The sequence below is a fragment of the Saprolegnia parasitica genome (assembly GCF_000151545.1).
Source record: "Saprolegnia parasitica CBS 223.65 unplaced genomic scaffold supercont2.44, whole genome shotgun sequence".
Taxonomy (NCBI): Eukaryota; Oomycota; class Saprolegniomycetes; order Saprolegniales; family Saprolegniaceae; genus Saprolegnia; species Saprolegnia parasitica.
Genome location: NW_012156438.1, coordinates 26,988 through 48,715, shown reverse-complemented (window position 1 = coordinate 48,715; position 21,728 = coordinate 26,988). Strand labels below are relative to the sequence as shown.

The 21,728-nt window shown below is 57.1% G+C and overlaps 12 protein-coding genes across 12 annotated transcripts; 8 read left to right on the top strand and 4 right to left on the bottom strand.

Annotated features, from left to right (window-relative positions):
- Positions 1 to 1,289: 1,289 nt before the first annotated feature.
- Positions 1,290 to 2,323, bottom strand: SPRG_09333 (hypothetical protein; the record flags this gene model as incomplete). The annotated part of the gene is made up of 2 exons (XM_012348430.1): positions 1,290 to 1,523; positions 1,553 to 2,323. 2 exons carry the CDS (start codon positions 2,321 to 2,323, stop codon positions 1,290 to 1,292), a joined length of 1,005 nt encoding a protein of 334 aa, XP_012203820.1.
- An 832-nt stretch (positions 2,324 to 3,155) lies between these two features.
- On the top strand, positions 3,156 to 5,324 carry SPRG_09332 (CMGC/MAPK protein kinase). Its single transcript, XM_012348429.1, has 2 exons — positions 3,156 to 4,666; positions 4,727 to 5,324. The coding sequence occupies exons 1-2, from the start codon at positions 3,197 to 3,199 to the stop codon at positions 5,066 to 5,068; spliced, it is 1,812 nt and encodes a 603-aa protein (XP_012203819.1). The 5' UTR covers positions 3,156 to 3,196; the 3' UTR covers positions 5,069 to 5,324.
- Positions 5,325 to 5,753: 429 nt separating this feature from the next.
- SPRG_09331 (hypothetical protein) lies at positions 5,754 to 6,329 on the top strand. Its single transcript, XM_012348428.1, has one exon. The coding sequence runs from the start codon at positions 5,783 to 5,785 to the stop codon at positions 6,287 to 6,289; it is 507 nt and encodes a 168-aa protein (XP_012203818.1). The 5' UTR covers positions 5,754 to 5,782; the 3' UTR covers positions 6,290 to 6,329.
- A 479-nt stretch (positions 6,330 to 6,808) lies between these two features.
- Positions 6,809 to 7,665, bottom strand: SPRG_09330 (hypothetical protein; the record flags this gene model as incomplete). The annotated part of the gene is made up of 5 exons (XM_012348427.1): positions 6,809 to 6,940; positions 6,993 to 7,091; positions 7,142 to 7,360; positions 7,408 to 7,614; positions 7,657 to 7,665. The coding sequence occupies 5 exons, from the start codon at positions 7,663 to 7,665 to the stop codon at positions 6,809 to 6,811; spliced, it is 666 nt and encodes a 221-aa protein (XP_012203817.1).
- Positions 7,666 to 8,198: 533 nt separating this feature from the next.
- On the top strand, positions 8,199 to 9,384 carry SPRG_09329 (hypothetical protein; the record flags this gene model as incomplete). The annotated part of the gene is made up of 2 exons (XM_012348426.1): positions 8,199 to 9,035; positions 9,100 to 9,384. The coding sequence occupies 2 exons, from the start codon at positions 8,199 to 8,201 to the stop codon at positions 9,382 to 9,384; spliced, it is 1,122 nt and encodes a 373-aa protein (XP_012203816.1).
- A 1,535-nt stretch (positions 9,385 to 10,919) lies between these two features.
- On the top strand, positions 10,920 to 12,425 carry SPRG_09328 (hypothetical protein). Its single transcript, XM_012348425.1, has 5 exons — positions 10,920 to 11,229; positions 11,279 to 11,365; positions 11,428 to 11,763; positions 11,811 to 12,001; positions 12,048 to 12,425. Exons 1-5 carry the CDS (start codon positions 10,944 to 10,946, stop codon positions 12,333 to 12,335), a joined length of 1,188 nt encoding a protein of 395 aa, XP_012203815.1. The 5' UTR covers positions 10,920 to 10,943; the 3' UTR covers positions 12,336 to 12,425.
- A 194-nt stretch (positions 12,426 to 12,619) lies between these two features.
- Positions 12,620 to 13,380, top strand: SPRG_09327 (hypothetical protein; the record flags this gene model as incomplete). Its single annotated transcript, XM_012348424.1, has 2 exons — positions 12,620 to 12,752; positions 12,812 to 13,380. The coding sequence occupies 2 exons, from the start codon at positions 12,620 to 12,622 to the stop codon at positions 13,378 to 13,380; spliced, it is 702 nt and encodes a 233-aa protein (XP_012203814.1).
- A 918-nt stretch (positions 13,381 to 14,298) lies between these two features.
- Positions 14,299 to 15,207, top strand: SPRG_09326 (hypothetical protein; the record flags this gene model as incomplete). Its single annotated transcript, XM_012348423.1, has 2 exons — positions 14,299 to 14,428; positions 14,474 to 15,207. The coding sequence occupies 2 exons, from the start codon at positions 14,299 to 14,301 to the stop codon at positions 15,205 to 15,207; spliced, it is 864 nt and encodes a 287-aa protein (XP_012203813.1).
- Positions 15,208 to 15,509: 302 nt separating this feature from the next.
- On the top strand, positions 15,510 to 16,550 carry SPRG_09325 (hypothetical protein; the record flags this gene model as incomplete). The annotated part of the gene is made up of 2 exons (XM_012348422.1): positions 15,510 to 15,639; positions 15,692 to 16,550. 2 exons carry the CDS (start codon positions 15,510 to 15,512, stop codon positions 16,423 to 16,425), a joined length of 864 nt encoding a protein of 287 aa, XP_012203812.1. The 3' UTR covers positions 16,426 to 16,550.
- A 726-nt stretch (positions 16,551 to 17,276) lies between these two features.
- Positions 17,277 to 17,726, bottom strand: SPRG_09324 (hypothetical protein; the record flags this gene model as incomplete). Its single annotated transcript, XM_012348421.1, has 2 exons — positions 17,277 to 17,294; positions 17,352 to 17,726. The coding sequence occupies 2 exons, from the start codon at positions 17,724 to 17,726 to the stop codon at positions 17,277 to 17,279; spliced, it is 393 nt and encodes a 130-aa protein (XP_012203811.1).
- Positions 17,727 to 17,901: 175 nt separating this feature from the next.
- On the top strand, positions 17,902 to 19,373 carry SPRG_09323 (hypothetical protein). Its single transcript, XM_012348420.1, has 8 exons — positions 17,902 to 18,034; positions 18,084 to 18,187; positions 18,241 to 18,344; positions 18,393 to 18,459; positions 18,506 to 18,605; positions 18,667 to 18,792; positions 18,853 to 19,041; positions 19,097 to 19,373. The coding sequence occupies exons 1-8, from the start codon at positions 17,963 to 17,965 to the stop codon at positions 19,346 to 19,348; spliced, it is 1,014 nt and encodes a 337-aa protein (XP_012203810.1). The 5' UTR covers positions 17,902 to 17,962; the 3' UTR covers positions 19,349 to 19,373.
- A 553-nt stretch (positions 19,374 to 19,926) lies between these two features.
- Positions 19,927 to 21,613, bottom strand: SPRG_09322 (hypothetical protein; the record flags this gene model as incomplete). The annotated part of the gene is made up of 1 exon (XM_012348419.1): positions 19,927 to 21,613. One exon carries the CDS (start codon positions 21,611 to 21,613, stop codon positions 20,033 to 20,035), a length of 1,581 nt encoding a protein of 526 aa, XP_012203809.1. The 3' UTR covers positions 19,927 to 20,032.
- Positions 21,614 to 21,728: the final 115 nt, after the last annotated feature.

Below are 21,728 nucleotides of genomic sequence, written 5' to 3'. Positions count from 1 at the left end.
CCTCGCAGAGGCGCGGAAGCCACTCGAGAAAGGATGGACCTTCCGAAACGGCGTCGACACCATCGAGGACCAGCAGCGCCTTGGCATCGAGGAAAGGCCTACGACATACAACATGTAAAAATGCAACGTCGCGGTGTTGGTACAGATCGTCTTTGGCAAACCACGCCTCAACGTCGGCCACGAGCTGCCGCGTGACGTCCAACGATGAAAGGATGAGGAACACCTTGGCGTTATCCTCGCAGAGGCGCCAAAGCGCACGCATGTTGAAGGACCAGAGCCTCATCGCGCATGCCATCAAGCCCATCAACCCCGACAAGACGTATGTCACCTAGTGCCGCCCCAACTTCCGTGCTGACAGCGCCCAGGGCAACAACAGCGATAGCGATGACGATGACATGTAGACAAGAATGCTGTAGCGAGGCGACAGAAGCTGCCTATAATCGCACAAATATCTAGCATGTTCTATGTCTTCGTCTTTTCCGCCCCGATTCGACCCACTTGACGACAGAACTACCATAGACGAGCCAATATGGCTCTTGCGCAGGTGTAAAGGCGGGTTTGGGCACCTTATCTCGTGTGCGAGGACAAAATCAAGTGAAAGTATGCAGTGTGTTGATATGGGGCTTTTACGCGTCGACATTTACTAGTACCCATGCTTGTCCGTAGTGATTGGACCCTGGATCCGAGCCAATATGGCTCTTGCGCAGGTGTAGAGGTGGGTTTGCTCACGTACAACTCGCAGTGCGAGAACTAAAGCACGAGGCAAAGTACCGTCTAAAAGACACTTTTACGACTCCACGTGTACTCGTACTCGTGCTTGTACTCGTGCTTGTCCGTAGTGATTGGACGCTGGATCTGAGCCACGGAGGCCCTGGAGCTCGAGTACAGGTGGGCTTGCACACGTGATCGTCTACCGCAGGGAGTACCCTTGTGGCTACAAGCTGACCTGGTTCCACTCGCCCTGCGCGTCGGCTCGTTGAGATGCACAAACAACACCGAAACGATTATCACCCCTCGACCTTGATGCGTGAATGCACGTTATCCACTTTTCTTTGTCTTGCACAGTCGTGGCGATGGATAAGGAGTCTGTCCTCTGGCCTTGAACCATTTATATATGAACGTGTTTCGCGTTATCTTCGTTGTTACAAAGAGTTGGCATACGTAGAGACTAGCAATCTCCTTCTTCTTCATTCGCTCGCCGGGCCGTGGCTGCGCAGCCTTGAACCATTTGTAAGTAAAAATGATAGACGGCGTGGTCACTATGACAAATGACCGTGTGATATTTTTATCTACTCGTCGTCGTCCTCCTCGTCATCATCATCCTCCTCGTCTTCCGACTCGGAGAGCTCGCCCGCGACAATGCACGAGTCCTTGAGGAGCAAGCAGTCGACCGACGAGCCGGCGACGGCGCCACGGAGCGTCGTTGGCAGCGTGACTTGAATGATGTAGTCTTCTTCGCCGCTGTTGATGCCCCATCGATGGAGATTTGTCGGCTCCGTGGCGCTGTAGACTTGGAGAAGCGCCTGTTCCGTTTGTTCGTGCGCAGGGCGACCGGCGCAACAGCAGCCGACGTGAGCTTCAAGCCTGCCGCGACAGTTGCATCAATCCGCTCCGACTGGATCGGGACGTGGTTGACCCAAATGTTGACAAGGAACGTCACACGCAGCCCCTCGGCGTCTTCGTCGACTTCAGGAAACGCCAGCGATGACGGCGCGCCGTGGAGGAGCTCGCCGTCAAATGTGATGTGCTTGCCCGCGATCGGCCGGCTCACAATGCACTTGGTAAGCGGCCCTTCGATCGACGTGCCGTAGGCAAAGGTCCCGCGCTTGTCGAGGATGACGGTCGGACCCGCGTTCACACAGAGGTACGTGACGGTGCCGACGAGCGGGTGGACATGCTCCTCGTTGTCTTCCTCCATGCCGTAGTCGCGGTCCCAGTGGAAGCCAATGTTGTCGCGGTGGTCAATGTGCTGCGTCCACCACTCGGCGCCCGACGTGGCCGGGTCAAAGCTGAGGCCGTCCGTGTGCAGCGCAAAAATCTTGAGTGCGAGCGCCTCCATGCCGCAGCTTGGCGCGTCGCTCGCACGCACAAAGAAGGTCGAGCCAAGGCTGTAGTTCTCGCCGTCTTCGACCTCGCGGCACGTAAAGCACGTCTTGCAGTCGGCGAGGAGGTCATCGTGCTCGGCCGGCGAGAGGGCGCCGAGGAGGTCTTGAAAGCACTTGAACTTCATCTCTGCCCCAAGATCTGTGCCTTGGACAAGCGCCGTCTTTCGCTTCTTGGATGCTGCGGGCGTGGTGGAGCTCTTGGTGCGCTTGCTCGGCATGCTGCTTGGTGGTGGAGGTTGCCTTTCTACCGGTACAAGAATGCCACCGCCCGTGTTTATGCACCAATCACCGCTGCGACTCAACGGTCCCGGCCGTTTGATTGGTCCAGTAAATATGGCTTTTCTGGCGTTATGCCAAATGTAGCACGTTATCTACGGCGCCGCGGCCATCTTGCAATTAAAAAAATACAAACGGAAAGCGACTTGGCCTCCACGTGGCGGAATAAAATGAGGCGGACGCTAGCCGCACGCAATTTTTGGCGCGAACACACGTTGCCGCACCGCAGTTGCTGCCTGGGTGACGACGACTCGATGCCCGCACCAACCTGAAGCAAACACTTCATGCTAACCGACGAGATGCAATTCCTTGCCCGGCTCCTCACTATATACAGTACTACTTGTACGCTTGCACAGTCTCGACGTCAACGCAGTCTTCTCCCGTCGCACCGCCGTCAAGATCCAGATCGGTCGGCCTCTTCAAGATTGCCACGCTCGCTGTGTAGCAGCACATCATCTACATGCCAATTGACACCATGCTAACGCTACCCGCAAAGGTTTCATGGCTACCTCTCTTGCCCGTGTTGGAGCCAACGAAAACAAGTTTGATTCCCTTGGTTGAAGCCGTCGGCAGCTGTACCTTCGTTCCATCCTTGGTCGCTGCATTGATGGGCAATACTACGTTGCAAGATGCGCCATGCCTGTACTGCGCCTAGACTTCATATCTTTTATGAGTTGGGAAGGATTCAGACTCAGCAAGCGAGTCGCGACTCTGCCGCGGTATAAGCCGCGGCAAAATGGCGTGCGAATAGACGCATGATAATAATAAAAAGGCAGTGGTCCCCGGGGTTTCACTTGCGTCTATCTTCGGCGAGCATGATGGAGCCGGCCTCGGAACCGCCGGCGACCGCCGACCGGACCTCGACGACGTCGGCGCCGGGCGACGATGGCATGTACGTCACGCGGAAGCGGTCGGCCTTCTCCAAGTGGCTGCATGGCAAGGGTATCTCGTCGTCGGCCAAGCACCCGGCGCCCGTCTTCCGGTCCGCCGACGTCATCCAGGAAGGCTACATGCTCAAGCAAGGCTCGCGCTTCCGCATGTGGACGAAGCGGTACTTTATCTTGCGCTTGGAAGAGAAGCACATGACGCTCGGCTACTACACGTCCAAGGAAGAGCTCATCTTGTGCTCCGAGACGCCGATCGGACCCGGCCATGCGCTTCTCGACTTGAGCAAGGACGGCCGGTTCCGCTTGGAGCTGCGGAGCGGAACGCGCTCGATGGTGGTCGAGATCGAGCTCGAGGCCGACTATGTCAAGTGGAAGAACGCGCTCCAGGAAGCCGTGCGATGGCACCAGACCATGGTCTTTGACGGCGCCAACAAGGTCACGTCGTATGGCAAAAAGTGCATTGACGACGAAGCAGCGGAAGCCGAAGCCCGTCTTGCGGCCGCCAAGAAGCAGCGCGAGACCGCGGCCAAGAAGGTCGAGGACGCGGCGACGGCCAACGCCAACAAGCCCAAGTTCCTCCCCTCGACGCGCAAGGGCCATCAGTGCTTTACGGTCTCCAACACGAAGTTTGAGATCCCACTACAGTACACGTACTCCAAGACGATTGGGTCGGGCGCCTACGGCGTCGTGATCGCCGCCGAGTTGGACCGACCCGCCGACGTGGATGGCGCCTCGAACCTTGTCGCGATCAAGAACATTCAGCGCGCGTTCGACGACCTCACGGACGCCAAGCGCATCGTGCGCGAGATCAAGCTCATGCGCCATCTGCAGCACAAGTCCCTCCTGGGGATCACGGACATTCTCGAGCCCGTGAGCTTGGACGCGTTCGAAGACGTCTACATTGTCTCGGAGTGCATGGCCACGGACCTCCACCGCGTCATCTACTCGCGCCACGCGCTCTCGGAAGAGCACATTTGCTTCTTCTTGTACCAGATGCTCGCGGCGCTCAAGTACATTCACTCGGCCAACGTAATTCATCGCGATCTCAAGCCGAGCAACATTTTGGTGAACGCCAACTGCGAGCTCAAGATTTGCGACTTTGGCCTTGCCCGCGGCGTCCAAGAGGACTTGGAGCTCACGGAATATGTCGTGACGCGCTGGTACCGCGCGCCCGAGATCATGCTCGGCTGCATCAAGTACACGCACCATGTCGACGTGTGGAGCCTCGGCTGTATCTTTGCCGAAATGCTGAGCCGCAAGCCGCTCTTCCCCGGCCAAGACTACATTGACCAACTGCATTTGATCATGAACGCGCTTGGTGTGCCGACCGACGACGAGCTCTACTTTGTCACCAACATGCGCGCCCGCAAGTTTATGAACACCGAGTACCACACGCGGGTATGTCTTGCAACCTTTCTATCGTTGCGTTGAGGCTCATGGGATGATTCATGGTGCTAGGGCCGGGAACCGCTCAAGCCATTGAATGCCCTCTTTGCCGACATTGCGCCGGACGCCCTCGACTTGCTCGAGAAGATGCTCGTGCTGGACCCAAACAAGCGCATCCGCGTCGACGATGCACTCGCGCACCCGTACTTTGCGTCCATTCGCCAAGTCGAGGACGAGACGGTCGCGCCGTCCGTGTTTGACTTTGAGTTTGAGAAGGAAGACCTCAACAAGCGGAGGCTGCAGGAGCTCATTTGGGGCGAAATGCGCCACTTTCATCCGGCGCCGCAAGGTGTCGACGAACCTTTCCTCCAAAAAACAACCAACAACACGGACGACGTGAAGGCGGCCATGTAGCCGCCTCGAACCAACATGGGTGTAACACTAGGCGTACAAGGCTTTATTTCCGTCGTGTGTGCTTTGTTGTTGTTGTGCGACCGTCAAGTTGGCGCGATCTGGGGAGGCAAGTCGACTCTTGCATCAGCCCTTACCGTCCTCGCCGATGAACGCAGAGATTTGAATCGTACATCCACGGGTGCTACTGGACCCTTGGTAGAATGAAAGCCGTGGGGTTGATCGAATACTACAATTGTAATGGTTTGAGCTACAGCGATAACGTCATGTTAAAAGTGCGTCTGGTCAACAGCGACATTTGCACTTTCTCTAGTCAGTCCTTCCAAGGAGGTATGCGGTCGTGATACTTGGGAGCTGGCGGTCGCTGAGATCAAAATGCATCCGCTTTGGGACGAGCCAAGCAGCGCCGCGAGCGACGCAATCGCCTTGTCGGAGAGCCACCCGCCAAGGCCATACAGTTGGCTCACATACCCTAGCCTTCTTGGCAGTACCGGTAGTTCAGACTAGTAAAAGGGACGTCAACGCAGTGGCAAGGTTGATACTTTTGCCGTCGCTTGATACTTCAAGCGAAGATCGAAGGACCTCGGCGATGTTCTCCGCCATGTAATTGGCTGAAATCCCTATAGTATTCACCAATCCACATGGGCGAATGGCTGCGTCTTCCAATGGCGCGATGCCATTGGCCGAAAAGAGTACAATTCGATTTACCGACTGAGGATGGCGATGGTGCATGAGCTCGAGGAGCTCCGGGTCGGCCTCGCGGAGCTCACGGACTGCGTCTCGTGCATCTTGCACACGATCTTCTTCACGCGGTCGCCGGGCCCCGTGCACCCCGCGGACGCCAACTGCCGCTTCCGCCCCGTGACGTACGCCTTTGTGCCCGACGTCAAGAAGCAAGTCGAGACGGCGATTCTGCAATTTACGCAGCGCAACATGCGCCGGCAGTCGGGCACGAACAGCAACATCACCGTCATCTTTTACGAGACGCGCAAGAAGTCGGCCATGTTCAACTTGTACGCGACCGAAGACCGCGTCGTGTGGGAGAAATGGGTCCTGCCGATCCGCGTCCTCGTGCACCCGCCGGCCAACCCGGACGACTATTGCACGCAGCTCGAATCGCAGCTGCGCCACTCGATGCTGCACGTCATCATGACGGTCCAAAAGGAAACACAGCACATTCCCACGGGCATGTACGACTTTGACCTGATTATCAACGATTTTTAACACGACTGTACTTTCTTTAAATTCTCTATAACGTTTTGCCTCCAAGTATGGAAGCGTCTTGGCCTTGAATAGCTACCGTCAGTAGCTTGTACATGTGTAGAGGGCTGCTGCGTGTCAGTGGCACACGCAAGCACCACGAGTAAAGGCGACGTGTGCTTTCTTGAAGGAGAATGTGACACGGCAAGTACGTTAACGCCCGCGTGCGTCCTTGGCGCATGCACTGAACGTCGAGATAGAGTAGCCAGAGTCGTTGGTTGACGAATATTCACAACACATCAATGTTTCAATGTTGCTCGAGTAATCGGGCGACTGTGACGCCGCACGTGTGTTCGAGGGGAGGTGTCGCCCTCTCGCCCATCGCGGTTCGTAACTATACACAACAACTTGACCATGCAATACGAGGAACACCGATCGGCCTACATATTTGATAATGAGCGGATGGGCTGGCAATACTGTCTGTGTCTTGAGGCTGGCGGCCTCCGTGAGCTGGAGGGGGTTCATGTGGTGCTACGCTCGCGGTTAGTTGAGAACATGAAAAGAGAGGCGGACGTTATTTTCAATTTCCATGTCGGCGCCATTCGTGACCATGATGCGTGTGAGCTTGAGATGACCGTAGAACGCAGCGTAGTGCAGAGGCGCCAAGCCCTCGAGCTAGGTCATTGCCATATAAAAAATTGATCCAACATTCGGTGCCAGCAGCTACCCGGTCGTGGAGGTCCAAGGAGGCACCGGCCTTGATGAGCACCTCGGCAACATCGTCGCTGCCACTAAAACACGCCCAGTGCAATGGCGTTCGACCAAGCTACAATCCCATCGTTGTAGCTGATCATGTCGTGAGGGCAAAGTTCGTACATGATCGGCTTCGTCGGGAAATTGACCCTTGTCCAAGCACCAGCGCATGGACGGTACGTCGTTGATCTTTGCTGCTTCGAGGCACAGCGGAAACGTCGACGGTGGGTCGGTCACGTCGCAAGCCACTTTGTCAGCTTTACCCCGCAAGTACCGATGGGCCCTTGTTGCGTCCATGTTGTCTTGGACAAGTTGTCTGTAAAAAACAATTCCAGGCAGACCCTGCGCACTCTAAGCGCAAATCTGGGTGATGCAATCGAGGTACGTACGCAGAGTGTGAGGAGGTAGAGACCCGGGGGGATGCACGCAGCGATAAAGAGCGGGAGCGGACGTGACGGTGTCACGAGGTAGACACCGAGAAGCGCCAACGACGGCGCGACGACACAAAAGACGCGAATGACGCGGCTCTTGACACAGCACAGTAGACACATGAGCGTCGTCTCGATCCGCTCGGCGTCTTCGGCCGTCGGGCCATCCTACGTCCATGCACGTGGTACCGCGCGGCTGGACTGTCTTACCTGTGTCATCGCTGGCGGCTAAAAATAGATCATGTCTGATCGGCAGTGACGTGGCAGCACGAGACATCATTGTCGTGCATGCAATGTACGAGTAGGCCTGCAACTGTGTTGTTTGCTACTTTGTACATGCGAGCGAGGATTTCCGCGTAGCGAATTGTCGTCATCCATAGCCATGCATCGGTGTCGTCGAGGTAGCGTCGAATCTGCGGCGCAAGATGTGGCCGCAACACCAGCGTCGCCTTGCAACAATGTGGAACCCATGCTCGGATCATTTCCATCAGGTCAACCCTTGCGCCATGGGTCGCAACAGTACCATATATGCAAACACATTGCATATAGATAGATGCTAATACCGGGTACGAAGGAAGAACGCTAGAAATGGTTTGCGAACTCTCTCGTGTCGTGTGTAAAACGTGTCAAATGTGCCTTTGCACGGATTTTTCACGTGTTTTCCACGCCTGCAGGAACACTCGAGGAACCTTCCCCACCCAAGCCATCACACAACCACACAACACATTTTGACGACCGACAACCGAGCGGCAATGTGGCCGCTGCCGCCGGTCGCGCTGCAGATTCTGGACTGCCTCGACGACGCCGATGACGCGTTCGCCTTTCTCCAAGCGGCGCCCAATGATTGCCTCGATGACGCGCTGGACGCGCTCCGGGCGCTCTTGGCCATGGGCTTGGCTCTTCCAGTGTGGCCCACGCCGCACGTCCGCGGTCTGGTCAAGGCATACAACGCCAGTCCCAGCGTCGTTATGATGGCGCTTCCTCTCTTCAAGAAGATTACTTTTGGCTTCTGCGACAAGCCTTCGATCATTGGCCATAACACGGTGCTGGCACCGACGACCGCTGTGAGCGCCAACGTTCAGCTTGACGACTTCGTCAAAGTCCGTGCCGCCCTCGGCAACTGGCTTCCGAACCTCGCGCATCTCAGAGTCTATACCCGGCACACTTATGGCTTGGTGCCTACCACCAAGGACGACCTCGCGACATGCCGTGGCCTCCGTTCGCTGGCCATCCAACACAGCCGAAGACTTGACCAAGACGAGTTTGATGCTGCGCTGATGGCTGTCGTCGCAGCTAGCGCCCAGATCGAAAGTGTGTGCGTTAGTGCGACCAGACACTCGTATATCTCCGACTGCACGTCGCTCCTCGCGTGGCTGGCGTTGCCGATGGCACGACATCTCGAGCTCAACTGCATCGACTTTCACGGCGACCTCGGCGCAGAGCTGGCGACGACCATGCTCACGTCGAGCACTCTCGAGAAAATCCACCTCTTTGGAGCCCCAAGCCTCACGCGCGCGCTTTTGAGTCCATCGTCGCCACCGCTGCCGCCGCAACTGCGCCACTTGGCGATAATCGTCGACAGGACGGAAGTACGACTCTGATTCGTCCGACGACGACAACGATAACATCGATCCACCACCGGCATTTGACGAGGCGGACGCGACCGCCCTCGCCGCCAAGATCGCCACCTCGCGTCTCCACACCTTGGAGTTAGCGCCGCGAGCGTCCTGCGATGTCACGTCAGTGGCGTCCGTCTTGCCGCAGGTACCGACGTTGACCAAGCTTGCGCTCCAGGGGGCGCATCTAACGGCATTCCCGCCTCTCCGTCATCTCTGGCACCTCGATCTATTCTTGACGACGTTCTCGGACGAGGCCATCGCGTCGCTCGCGGCACTGCTTGGTTCGTTGCCAAAGCTGGTGCATCTCGATCTCGGCTAGGACCCGCTTCCGGACGGTCAAGTTCAAACGATCTTGCGGGCGCTGCCGCAATGGCTGAGCCGTCGAGGAACAGCATGCGACGTGCGTCTGGCTCTGGCAAGCGATGCGAGTGTCAGTGCCTTCGCCACGGCACTCGCTCAGACGCGCAATTCGCACAGAGTCAAGATTATGATTCATGATTGGGATCTCTCGCTCGCAGCCAAGAACAACTGCTCGCGGCGCTCAGAGCAACGTCGCGGATGGCAATGGTCCTCGCTGGTACACAGTGTTCTGAGGAGGCCGCGCTGGAAGCTTACGGTCGGCAGCAGCACTTGACGACGGCGCATCGCAAGGAGTGCCCGAACACGGCCAAGGAGTGCTGGTTTTTCTCGCCACGTTCAACGACCAACTAGATGTGCGTGTAGTAGAAACATAATAGTTTTTAACTCAACTCTGTGCGCTCCCGCGTTAATAGTCACATTCCATCTCGTCACAACTAAGGGAATAAACAATTCCCTTGTCACAACCTATCAAGCGGATCACGAAAACTTTCAAGAACCAGAGGATTCATTTGTTATCTGTCGCCAAGGAGCCAATGAATGACACGATCGACTAGGACGTCCGCGGCACGATCGTGAAGGTGAGATACCACGACGTGTTTTACCCGCAGGGGTGTCTCAAACCTCTCGAAAAATACGTGCAGATAACGCCAGGCAACAAGCATACCGGTACCGGTTTGTGTGTTTGGCGAAGATGTGGTCTAGAAACTGACATTTATTTCACGTAGGACCAGCCTGTTTCGCGTTCAACCTCGATCCCGCCGTGCTTTGTCGCATGATCGACTACTTGCAGTACAAGATCCCGCTCTTTGAAGGTCTGAGCCGTTCCGAAGCAGTCACGGTCTCGGCAATGGTTCAAGACTTGGGTCTGCGCCTTCCAGGAGTGCAGTGGGACCCGGGATACTGTGGCCCCAACTTCGTCCTCTCAGACGAATGCTGTTGCGCTTCGATCTCGACTTCAGGTCTCCCAGGAGAGCATGTCTTTTCCCAGCGTCTTCTTGCGGTGCAGCCACTAGATGCGTTCACGATCGGTATTGACGTGAGTTTTGTCGACATGGTCATGCCGGACTGTGGACTGCATCTCGGCTTTGCGTCGCGCTTTGGCTGCGCTGAGTACGTGATCTCGTTGAAGAATTCATATGGATGCACCCGCAACCACAAAGTGATTACTGTAAAGCTGGACCGTGCGGCGCTGCAAGTGACGATGACTGGCTATGGGTTGGGAACAACGAGCTGCCGCTGTCCGGGCATCACGGATGGTGAGCTGTACCCTTGCCTTGTGTACCGCCCATGTGGATTGAACCATGCGACCTACTTTCAGGCGCGCCTATTTGCCGATTGAGTGCTCTTGTTGCGGTCAGTAATACAGAAAACACGTTCAAATGTACTAGTATTCATTGACACAAAATCCCGCTTTTCTGCGAAGATCGCAAATGCTGAGCCACGATTGGCTGCATTCCTGTTCTATTTTAGCCAATCCGCGTCGCATTAGCAACGGGAAAGTGCAAGTCGAACGCCAAGATGCGGTGGGCAGCGGCCATCGCCGCCTTGACATGCATCGACGCGCTGGCGCCGCGCATGGCCATCTCGGGCTGGACGACCTACGCGAATACATCGCTCGATTGCCATCCCAGTGCGCCAGACACCCGCTGCATCAGCGCCGCCCTCTACGAGACCATGGCCGACGAGCTCGTTCAGGAACGCTACGTCGACGCTGGCTACCGCTGGATCGACATCAACGACGGCTGGGCGGCCACCACGCGCGACGCATCAGGCCGATTGGTCGCAGATGCCACTCGCTTTCCACGTACAACGCTTCCACGCTTCTCCTCCATGTCCTAATTGTGCTGCTGTAGGCGGCCTGGCGGGCGTGGTCGCGTCAATCCAGTCGAAAGGGCTCGACGTGGCAGTGGGCCTCGAGCTTGGTCCAACCACGTGCAAGCGTACGTGCCTCTATTATGACGTAACAAGCCATGCGCGCTCATGCGATGATTGATGCGAGTAGACATGGCGGGGTCCGAAGGCCATTACCAGCTCGACGTGCAGACATTGGGCGCCGCCAACGTCACGCGGCTCCGCGTCCACGCGTGCTCGATTGCATCGGCGTCCTCCAGCTTTTACTTTCGCCTCTCGACGCTGCATGCAATAGCCAAGCGCCATGTCCCACCGCTGGAGCTCGACTGCGTCTTGGATCAGTTTCCCGTCAACGCGAGTCTTGTCACGCCGTATTGCGCAACGCTGACGACCCAGCCGACGCTACCCGACAACTGGGCGGCACTTCAAACCCGTCTTCGCGCGCTTTTGGCGCTGCCACCGGCAGACATGATTGCGTATCACCCTGGTTATCCACCTCGACATGCACGGTATTTGTACTCACAAGGTGCGTAGGCGGCTTGGTCGTTGGCGGCTATGCGCTGACAGAAGGGCAGAATCGACTTCAGCTTAGCGTGTGGCTGCTTTTGCATGCACCGCTTGTCGTCGACATGGAGCCGTGGGCCCTCTCGAATACTACGCGCGCGCTGCTGCAACAACCGCTCGTGACGCAGCTGACGCTGGAGGCCACGATGCCGTCGCTGCCGGTATGCTGACATTTGTTTGACGGGTCTTAACATTTTTGTGCGATAGGAGCTTCTAGGGTCGTTGGCCAACGGCATTCAAATCTGGCGACGCGCGATCGTTTTGCATGGAAAGGCGATGACGCTGCTGCTCGCCTTGCGTCTCGACGTGCAAGAGCCGCAGTACACCGTACCGCTGGTCTTTGAACTGAGCGACGTGGTGGGTAAAGCGTGCGACCGCGCGATTCTCCACCATGTCTATGGAGAGAGCCCGTCGGTCTCGATCAAGTACCGGTTCACGCTGGAGATTGCACCTCTCAATGCGTATCTGGTGCTCTTGGAGCCGACAACACGCTAACAACGTGTTGGCTTACCGTACAGAACAAGGTCCTCCAAGTTTAATTGTATTGAGAAATGGAGCGTCAATGAAATTTTTTTGTCCCGTGCGATTTTGGAGCGTCCTGGTGCACGACTCGTGTAGCATGGCATGCTTTTTCACGAGTACACCCGTAGAAGTGGTCGTTGTCAACTGCCATTCGACATTCCCAGACAAGAACGAACAAGGTAGTTGCCAAGAATTCTCTTGTTGGTTGTTGCCCACTGAACAAATCAATTTTCATTTGTCGACTTGCGCAATCCAACATGAGCAGTGGTCAAACAATCGTGCTCGACGTGGGTGGGACGCTCTTCAAGACGCTCAAGACGACGCTGCGGCTGGTGCGAGACTCCCGCTTCGACGCCATTTTGTCTGGCGCGTGGCGGCCGCAGTACGACGGTACCGATGCGTTCGCCGTCGTCCAGTGCTTTACAATTGTGCATTTTCATTGTGTTTAGAAAGCTACTTTGTGGACATGGACCCAACGTACTTTGGCCGCGTTCTCAACCACCTTCGCTGCGGAGCGCCGCTGTACGCAGGTCTGGAGCCGCGGGAGGTGGCCGAAGTCGACCGACTCCGCATGCTTCTGCGTCTCGACATTACAGCAACACCGTCCACACCAACGACACCGTCCACACCAACGACACCGTCCACACCAACGTGGGACGATGCTTGGTGCGACGCGGGTCTCTTGCTCCTTGGCCGTGAGCGTGCTGTGGCCTTCGAGTCTGCGGTATGGACGATGTGCTACGTGCGGACCATGCAGCCATGCGACCAGTACTGCGTGCGTTTGACAGCGAGCGGGAGCAAAAGCGACGTGGCCCTTGGCTTTGCAACGTTCAACGACACTCTATCGAAGAATGTAAACCTGCGGTACAGCATGACCGCCCACTGCTCGCATGATCAGCCGTTCAAGCGAGACGAGGTCCGAGGAAACTACTTTCACGGCAACAATTCTCGCAACCACACCCTTCCTCCCAATGTCGATCTCCTCGTGACGTGGCGTCGCGAGAGCCACACGTATTGATCACGTGCGATGCCGTATTTTTCCATTCGCTTTCCCGCGACGGATTTCCCAGGCGAGCTACCGGTATACCCCGCCGTAGGGCTCTTGCCAGTGAGAGAGCCGTCGGAATTGGTCGTATGGTCGCACTACGAGCCCGGGCCCCTCCGCAACGCAAGCATTGAAGCTTGCTTGAAGCCACTGCCGGGGTCCGTTTTGCACGAGTACAATAAGTCGTGACCCATCGATGCGACACTGAAGCGCTTAACGGCCCGGTGACTGGCCTCGACGTGGCAGCACGATATGTCGTTAATACAAAACACTGGTGATGAAGCCTCTGTGTGTCGTGTTTGGCTGCGGCCGCTCGACAAGGCGAGGCAGCAAGTCGCGGTAGCTAGCGCAGTGTGCGGTATTATGTTCAAACAACTACAGCTACAGGATCATTTCGGCCAGTACGCCGTAGCACCATGCCTTGATTTCGACCCGCGTGCTGCAAAAGATGAAGTCTACATCCAAGCGCTCCTCTTTGATGATTGGCTTGAGCTACTGTCCACGTCTGACTCCCCTATGAATGTCTATCGCCGCGGCTTCACGTGCCGGGACTTTTGGAATAGAGATATATTGTCAATCACATACTAGTAGCGCCCTTTCTAGGACCGGTTTACCCTAGTGAGTGCACCTTTGAATGCGTACCACGTGCTGTTGCAGCCGTCGGTGAGCTGTCAAGGCGGTTGCTTCCCCATATTCACACGAGTAGTTAGCTTACATCAACAGACCGCGTCGTTGGCTTGGTCGTGAGCCATCGTAGCAACCATGTCAAATATCCTCGTCGCAAACTAGTCACAACAAAGCACATATCCCGTTGCGAAATGCCAAGCCAGCGAGCTGCTTGAAGCACTGCATGCAACGCAGCACACTTCATTTTCGACCCGAGGCAACAACATGTCCAGAGAACCCATCGTGCTTGACGTGGGCGGCACGCTCTTCAAGACGTCGAGAACGACACTGCTCTCGGCGGTGGGCTCGTGCTTCGACAACATCTCGTCCGGCGCCTGGCGGCCCGAGAGCGATGGTACGCTTGCACCGCGCTCGCACAATGATCCAGTATGACTGGTAGGTACCTACTTTTTGGACGCGGATCCGACGTACTTTGGCCGTGTGCTCAACCACCTCCGCTGCGAAGCATCGCTGCACGCAGGCTTGCAGCCATGGGAAGTGACGGAAGTCGACCGACTCCGCACATCACTGGGTCTCGACAGTGCTGGGGCGACGCCCACGCCCACATGGGACCATCCCACTTGCGGCGCGGGTCTTCGGGTGTCGGCCATGCAGATTTCGACCCACGGTGATCGTACGTCAATGGGCTTTGCACGAACGAGTCGCCCCTTCGACCAGTTTTGCGTGCGTTTGACAGCACGCGGCGGCGGGAGTGACGTGGCCCTCGGCTTTGGAGCGATCTACCCATTTGGTCTCGGCCGTATTGCGATACAGTACTGCATGTTTGCGACGTGCATTGACGTTCTGCGCATCAATCGAAGAAAGACGACACCCCTCGGTATAAGTCATGATGTCACCATCCCGGACAAGGACATCTTTCCGCCCGACGTCGATCTTCTCGTGACGTGGCACCGCCAGAGTCATACACTGACGATCACATGCGAAGCTGCAGCCGTCAACTTTTCCAAAGCATTTCCCCATGGCTACGGATACGCGCTGTATCCAGTCGTAGGGCTCTTGCCTGGAAGCAGCTCGTTTGCAGGCTGCATATATGAGCACTCCATGGTGTGGCCGCACCAAAAGAGCCTCGACATTCAGGCTCGCTTGGTGCCAATGCTGGCGTCCCTCCCGTAATTACGACGTGCCAACAAGATTGCTGTGTCAAGCCACTCGGAAGATCTTTCTACAACAAGTTCACTCGGCGTTTGCAACGCTGCAGGACCCTAACCTAAATCAAAGTGCTCGTTGTTGTGCGTTGTTGCTAGAGCCAGCAACATAACCCTACAGTATAAGGATACATCAGTATGGCACTCTAAAGGCACATGCACGTTGCTATCGTCATACGCGGTTGGCGTTGGACAAAAGCAAAACGATCGGTGTTCCGAGGCTTCTCTGAACCGAAACCAAATTTCACTTTTGACTGGACACAGTAGCAGATGAGTAGCGCACCAATTGTCCTCGATGTCGGCGGGACGCGCTTCAAGACGTCGTGGGCGACACTGCGCTCGGTACCTGGCTCGCGCTTTGATGCGATCGCGTCCGGCCAATGGCTGCCCGAAAGCGACGGTACGCGCGTCATCGCTAGTATGCCCTCTCAGCACTCGGATGGTCTGCGTAGGAAGCTTCTTTTTGGATCTAGACCCAAAGTACTTTGACCGTGTCCTCAACCACCTCCGCTGCGGAGCGTCGCTGTACGCAGGCCTCCAGGCGTGGGAAAGGACAGAGGTCGACCGCCTCCGCACGTGCTTGCACCTCGTCTTTCCAAGCCCGGCAAGCATTCCATCGTGGGACTATGTGAGCTGCGGCGCAGGGCTCGAGATCACGGGCCATGAGCGTGTACTGGCCGTGCACCACAAAGTACCGTCGATGCGCTTTGCACGTGGCACGAGCCCGTGCGACCAGTTCTGCGTGCATTTGACTGCGAACGGCAGTGTGAGCGATGTGGCGTTGGGCTTTACGACCATCGAGGGCTTTGAGCCGCAGTACGAGAAAGTGCAGTACGGCATGGTCGCGCACTGCTGGCACCACCAACGCGTCACGCGGGACGAGGTCCGAGGCGCGTGCTTCCAGGCCAACAACCCGCACAGCGACAGCTTCCCACCCGACATGGACCTGCTCGTGACGTGGCACCGCCAGAGCCACACGCTATCGATCACGTGTGATGCTGCGGACGTGAGCTTTTCCATCATCTTTCCAGCGCCAAGCGCGACGCTGCAGCTGTACCCGGTGGTTGGCCTCTTGCCCGTGCGAACGTCGTCGGTCAGTGACATGCACGCGGTCCACGGACCCAAGCCCGTCCACAACACGAGCATTGAAGCTCGCTTGGTGCCCCTGCCCGAGTCTACCGCATAGCTACAAGAATCGTACGCACCGTCAAAGCACGCCGCCTTGCGATTCCTGGCATTGAATATCTTCCGGTTACGTAGCTAATGCGCGTGAAATATTTCCCATAAAATGCGTAAGAACAAGAAACACGCCACTTTACGGATACTTACACATTTGGTCGTGATGGAGATGCGGCATCAGCAGCACCGTGCTGGCCAGCCACGACCTCTGGACGACGATCGCCGCCATCTTCCAGGATGGCGTCTACGAAGACCTGTTGCCAATCGCTGGTGTACTCCGCTGGCGCCACTGGCCCTGGATAGGGCGGGGCGCATTGCGCGCCTTCCTCACGTCGACGCCAGACCCTAAGCGAATGATGGCACTGCCGACACGAGCTGTTTACCGACAGCCTTCTGCACGAGTTGGCGCGTTAAGGCCACTCTGCGGCACTCCAGTGGCTTCATGCCCAGCGCCCATCGCCTGAGTACCGACACAGCTCGTCGACGACGTCGCCCCACGTGGGCAACTCGCAACCCTCGCCATTCTCTTCTCGGCACCTGCGGCGCCAACGCCTCACCCGACGCCATCAACTCGGCGGTGCATGCAGGACGAAGCGACGTGCTGGCCTACTTGCTACAGATGCACCAGCCCAGCACGACCAACCCCATGATGTTTGCAAACGCACATGTCCATCGCGACTGCCTACGACTGTTCTGGTCGCGCCGCTTCCACCCTTGACGCTCCTAGAGTTTGATATCGACGATGCGGTCCTAGCTTGTTTCGTGAAAGCCACGTCACCGGCGAACAACACAAATCTTGCGAGCGTGGTAAAGTGCAGAGCTTCAACGTGCGAAAGCAACATCGACTTTCGTCCTAAATTATAAAGACACGAGTACCTTGGCACGCTTTGGTGCTTCGCCCAGCAGCGCATCCGCGTCAAACGCAATCGCGACGTCGTCCCAGCCGCGCTTCGCCAAGCGGTCTTCGGTCTCGGCCGTCGCCGCCGCCAGCGAGGTTTCAAGCTCGAGGTTCACCGCTGTGAGCTCTTGGATCTGGGCGCGCAGCGTTGCCTCGGCGGCTGCACTGGCGGTCTCTTCGTCAGCGTCCGGAAAAGCCACGGGCCGCGTCGCGAGGCTGCCGTGCAGGATCGCGGCGCAGTTGAAATGGTGCTCTTGCACCCGCCGGAACGCGTGGTGGCGCAGCGCGCGGACGTGGCGCTGCTGCTCGGCCGAGAGACGCATCGGCGGCACGGCTGCGTTGGCGGTCGCTGCGCTGGGCATGCACACGACGCGGGGTAGCGGGACGACGACGGGCTCCAGCGCGTCCATGGTGGCAGGAAATAATAATCCGGTCGGTTGGCCTGGGCCGTATTTTTATTCGCGTATTCGAGTGTTTAAAACAGATGCACACCCTGCATATTGTTGTGTTTTATACGTTTAGCTTTGTTCTTGTATGTAAGGAAGGAAGATCAAAATACACATCGGATTCCATCGAATCCAATAGGCCAGCGACGGTATTAAATTGATATTCCCAGGCCATTCCTTGGAACTCGAGACCGACGGCCATGGCAGCCCCGCTCGCCTTCAACGACGCGGTCGTCCGCAGCTACAGCATCGCGCGCGTCTTCCCCGGCGACGTACGCGCCTTCCTCCACGATACACGTGGCCCATGCGCTTGTGCTCTAGGAAGACGCGGTCATGACGTCCATCGACTTTCATCGCGCCGGCAACGTGGCCGTCACGGCGCGCAGCGATGGCACGATCAATGCCATCAACTGCATCACGGGCACGTACGTTCTACTCGCCTCGCCCACGTCGCATGGTCTCACACGGCGCTACATAGGTCGCACAAGACGATCCTGACCAAGAAGTACGGCGTGGACCTGCTGCGGACGACACACCACCCCGACTGCCTTCTCTGGTCGTCCCAGAACGACGCCAACGACCGTACGCATGTGCTATCTTGATGCGCAATGGCTCATGCCCGCGTGATAGACTCGGTCCGGTACCATTCGCTCTTTGACAACAAATTTCTGCGCTTTTACGCGGGCCATACGGCCAAGTACGACGCCATCCTCCTCTCTCGCAGGTGCTAAGGCGAGTGCTAGGATCACGTCGCTCATGATGCACCCGACAGCCGATGAGTTTTTGACGGCGTCGATGGACGGTACCTTTCGGATATGGGACATTCGCAGCCCGGACGCGCGGGTACCCACAACATATTCCTCTGCCCATGCATCATCTCATCGACGCGCATGGGGTCTAATAGGGCGAGCTCAAGTGCGGCGACGCAGGGCGCACGATCAGCGCCGCCTACGACACGGACGGGCTCGTGTTTGGCGTCTACACGGGCGACGGCATCGTGCGGATGTACGACGCCCGCAACTTTACCGACGTACGTACCTACTTGTCCCTGTTTTGTATGACAATGTTGTCTCATATTCTCGTGGATTAGGGTCCGTTTGCCAAGTTTCCGCTCACGGACGACTCGATCGCGGTCGTCTTGCGCCCGTTGCTCCAGCAGCGCAAGTTCAACGGCAAGCTCGACGTGCTCTCGCTGACGTTTAGCCCGGACCAGCAGCATCTGCTTTTGAGTACGAACGCCGGCGTGCTCATCCAGCTCGATGCGTTTGAAGGCAAGCTGGTACGTCGTCTTAGTGTGATACGACGAAAGATATAAGGTCAATTTGTATCTGTAGAAACGCATTTTTGCGAGCCACTCGAACCTCTCGGGCACGAAGCTCGGCGTCGGGTACTCGCCCGATGGCAAGTTTATTGCGTGCGGCGCCGACGACGGCTCGATCTGCATCTACGACGCGCACTCGGGCGCGGTGACGGTCCCGGCCCTCCAAGGCCACGTCGGCCCTGTCTTTGACTTGCAGTGGAACCCGCAGCGTCACCTTCTCGGCAGCGTCCACGCCAACACGCTCTTTTGGCTCCCGAACCTCTAAGTCGAATGCGATGCCAGCTTTCTTGCAATTGCTTTGGGATGAAAATGGCGATCGTATGCATGGGATCCTGGGAGGCGTGGGACGAGCCCGATGATACATGACCAAGGGTATCTCAAGGGTATATATACCCTTGAGATGACGCAGCGGTCGTGCCATGAACCGTACTCCGACTTGGTAGTATTCTATAGCGGCAGCATCGCTTCCCGTGCAATTCTATCCAAGAAATCCTACTGCGGCATCAACAAAGCCACTTCGTCGAATGCTTTGTCGGGTCTTGTCCGACTCCATTTAAAGGTAGTCGTGGTGGCAGCAAGGTCCCAACCCACTTTGGTGGCACTTGTACGCAGGAAGGAGGGTTGCCAGAACGTGGCCTACGGACAGTTCTACGGTCATGAACCCGCAGCCAAGGAAGAAGCCCCGGACGCCCGGCATCTCGCCGAGAGTGACAGCACCGCGTGGCGTGGTGTCCTCCTGCAATTGAAAACGTTTCGAGCTGCAATTCAGGGTCCGAAATACCGAGATGGATTGAATTGGTGGAGAATCCAAGCCAGGTGCGTCGTCTACGTAACTACTACCAAGGAGTATACTTATGGCCTTGCTACTACTTGCTGTGCGGACATTGTGACGCCAGTACGTCAGCATGAAGCGTGCTTACGACTGTTATGCGTCCTCGCTAGCTGGTCGTTAACGACGTGGCGAGTGGAACCAGCACTCCTTGGCCGCCGTCGTGGACTCCTTGCGATACGCGATCGTCAACTGATGCTGCCGACCATACGCTTCCAGCGCGACGAACTCAAAACGATCTGCTCCGAGGATGCACAGCGCCATGCGTGACGTCGACGCCAGTGCCGCCACCAGTTGCTTCTTGTAATGGAGCGAGAGACCAGACGTGGCAATCAAACACGTGACCCTGTGCGAATTGCGCGTCTTTGCAAGTGCAGCGATGAGGGCGGCGGCGCTCGCCTCGGTCATGATGGGGAGAGAGACGTTGCATGTTGTCCCGCGATGGCTCAGCCAGTGTGGCAGCGCACTCAGGATCATCTCGACTTGATGGTCGGGCGGAAAGTTCTGGTACAAAGAGTCCCAGCCGAGATCGAGATGCACCAGCTTTGGCGACGAGCCAAGCAGCACCGCGAGGCACTTGATGGCCTCGTCCGTGAACGTGGCCTCGTTGATCTCGAGGTGCAATAGCTGACGCAGTGGAGCGAACGCGGACAATACGACCCCATGAAGCGAGAGTTTCGTCAGCGTCGGGAGCTGCTGCAAGACTGGGATGACCGCCGCGACATCGCTGGGATACTGTGACCCCAGCTCCAAGCTTTCGAGGTGCGAGGTCGCAATCTTGGCAGCAAGGGCGGCAGCGTCGCTTTGGTCGAATGGGCAGAGCGTGTCGTCGTACTCGTTCTCCATCGAGTATAATTCCCAGATCGCCAGGTGACGCAGCTGCGGCGGCAGCGGCGGCGACGACGGACTCAAAATCGCGCGCATGAGACTTGAGACACCAGTGAGCTCGAGGGTCTCGAGTGTAGATGACGTGAGCATGACCGTTGCCAGCTCCTTGCCGAGCTCCCATGCAAACTTGGTACACTCCAGCTCAAGATGGCGTGCGGTGGGCAGCGCCAGCCACGCGAGGAGCGTCTCGCAGTCCGACATGAGCGAGACGCTGGACGAACCAACACTGATGCGCTCAACCTGAGGGCAATATGCTGCAATCGCAATCAACGCAGCGTCAAAGGTGCCTTGGTTGAGCATCTCTTCTTGGTTCATGGTCAGCGTAATGAGACCACGGCATACCGAGAGGCTGTCCTGGACGATGGCCGCAAAGTCCAGAGAAGATAGATTTGTGACTTTCAGATCCACGAGGTTGGGTAGCCACTTGCCGAGGACTGTGGGGACACTGATGACGTCGAGATCAACGGAAGCGATCACGGCCGTCGTCGGTGGCAGCTCCGTGGCATGGCAAATGCTCCAATGGTGCTTGCAGAAGCCCAAATCAATCTTCTTCAAGAGAGGAAGCGCCTTCGCGACGACGCTGGGACTGACGTTGTAGGCAGCCTCGAGACTGGCAATGTCGGCCGTGGGCCAGAGTGAAAACTCCGAGTCGAAGGCCAAGAGCGTCCGGAGCGCGTCGAGCGCGTCATCGAGGCTATCATAGGGCGCCGCAGAAAGAAAGGCGAGCGCGTCATCGGCGTCGTCGAGGTAGTGCAGAATCTGCAGCGCGATCGGCGGCAGCGGCCACATTGCCGCTCGGTTGTCGGTCGTCATCGTGTGTCAATCTGAAAATGACATATCCGGATACATATCCGGCTGGCTCACATGCCGAAGGAAAGTTTCTCGAGGCGTGTGCATGAAACGACGTGAAATGCAATTGACGCTTGGT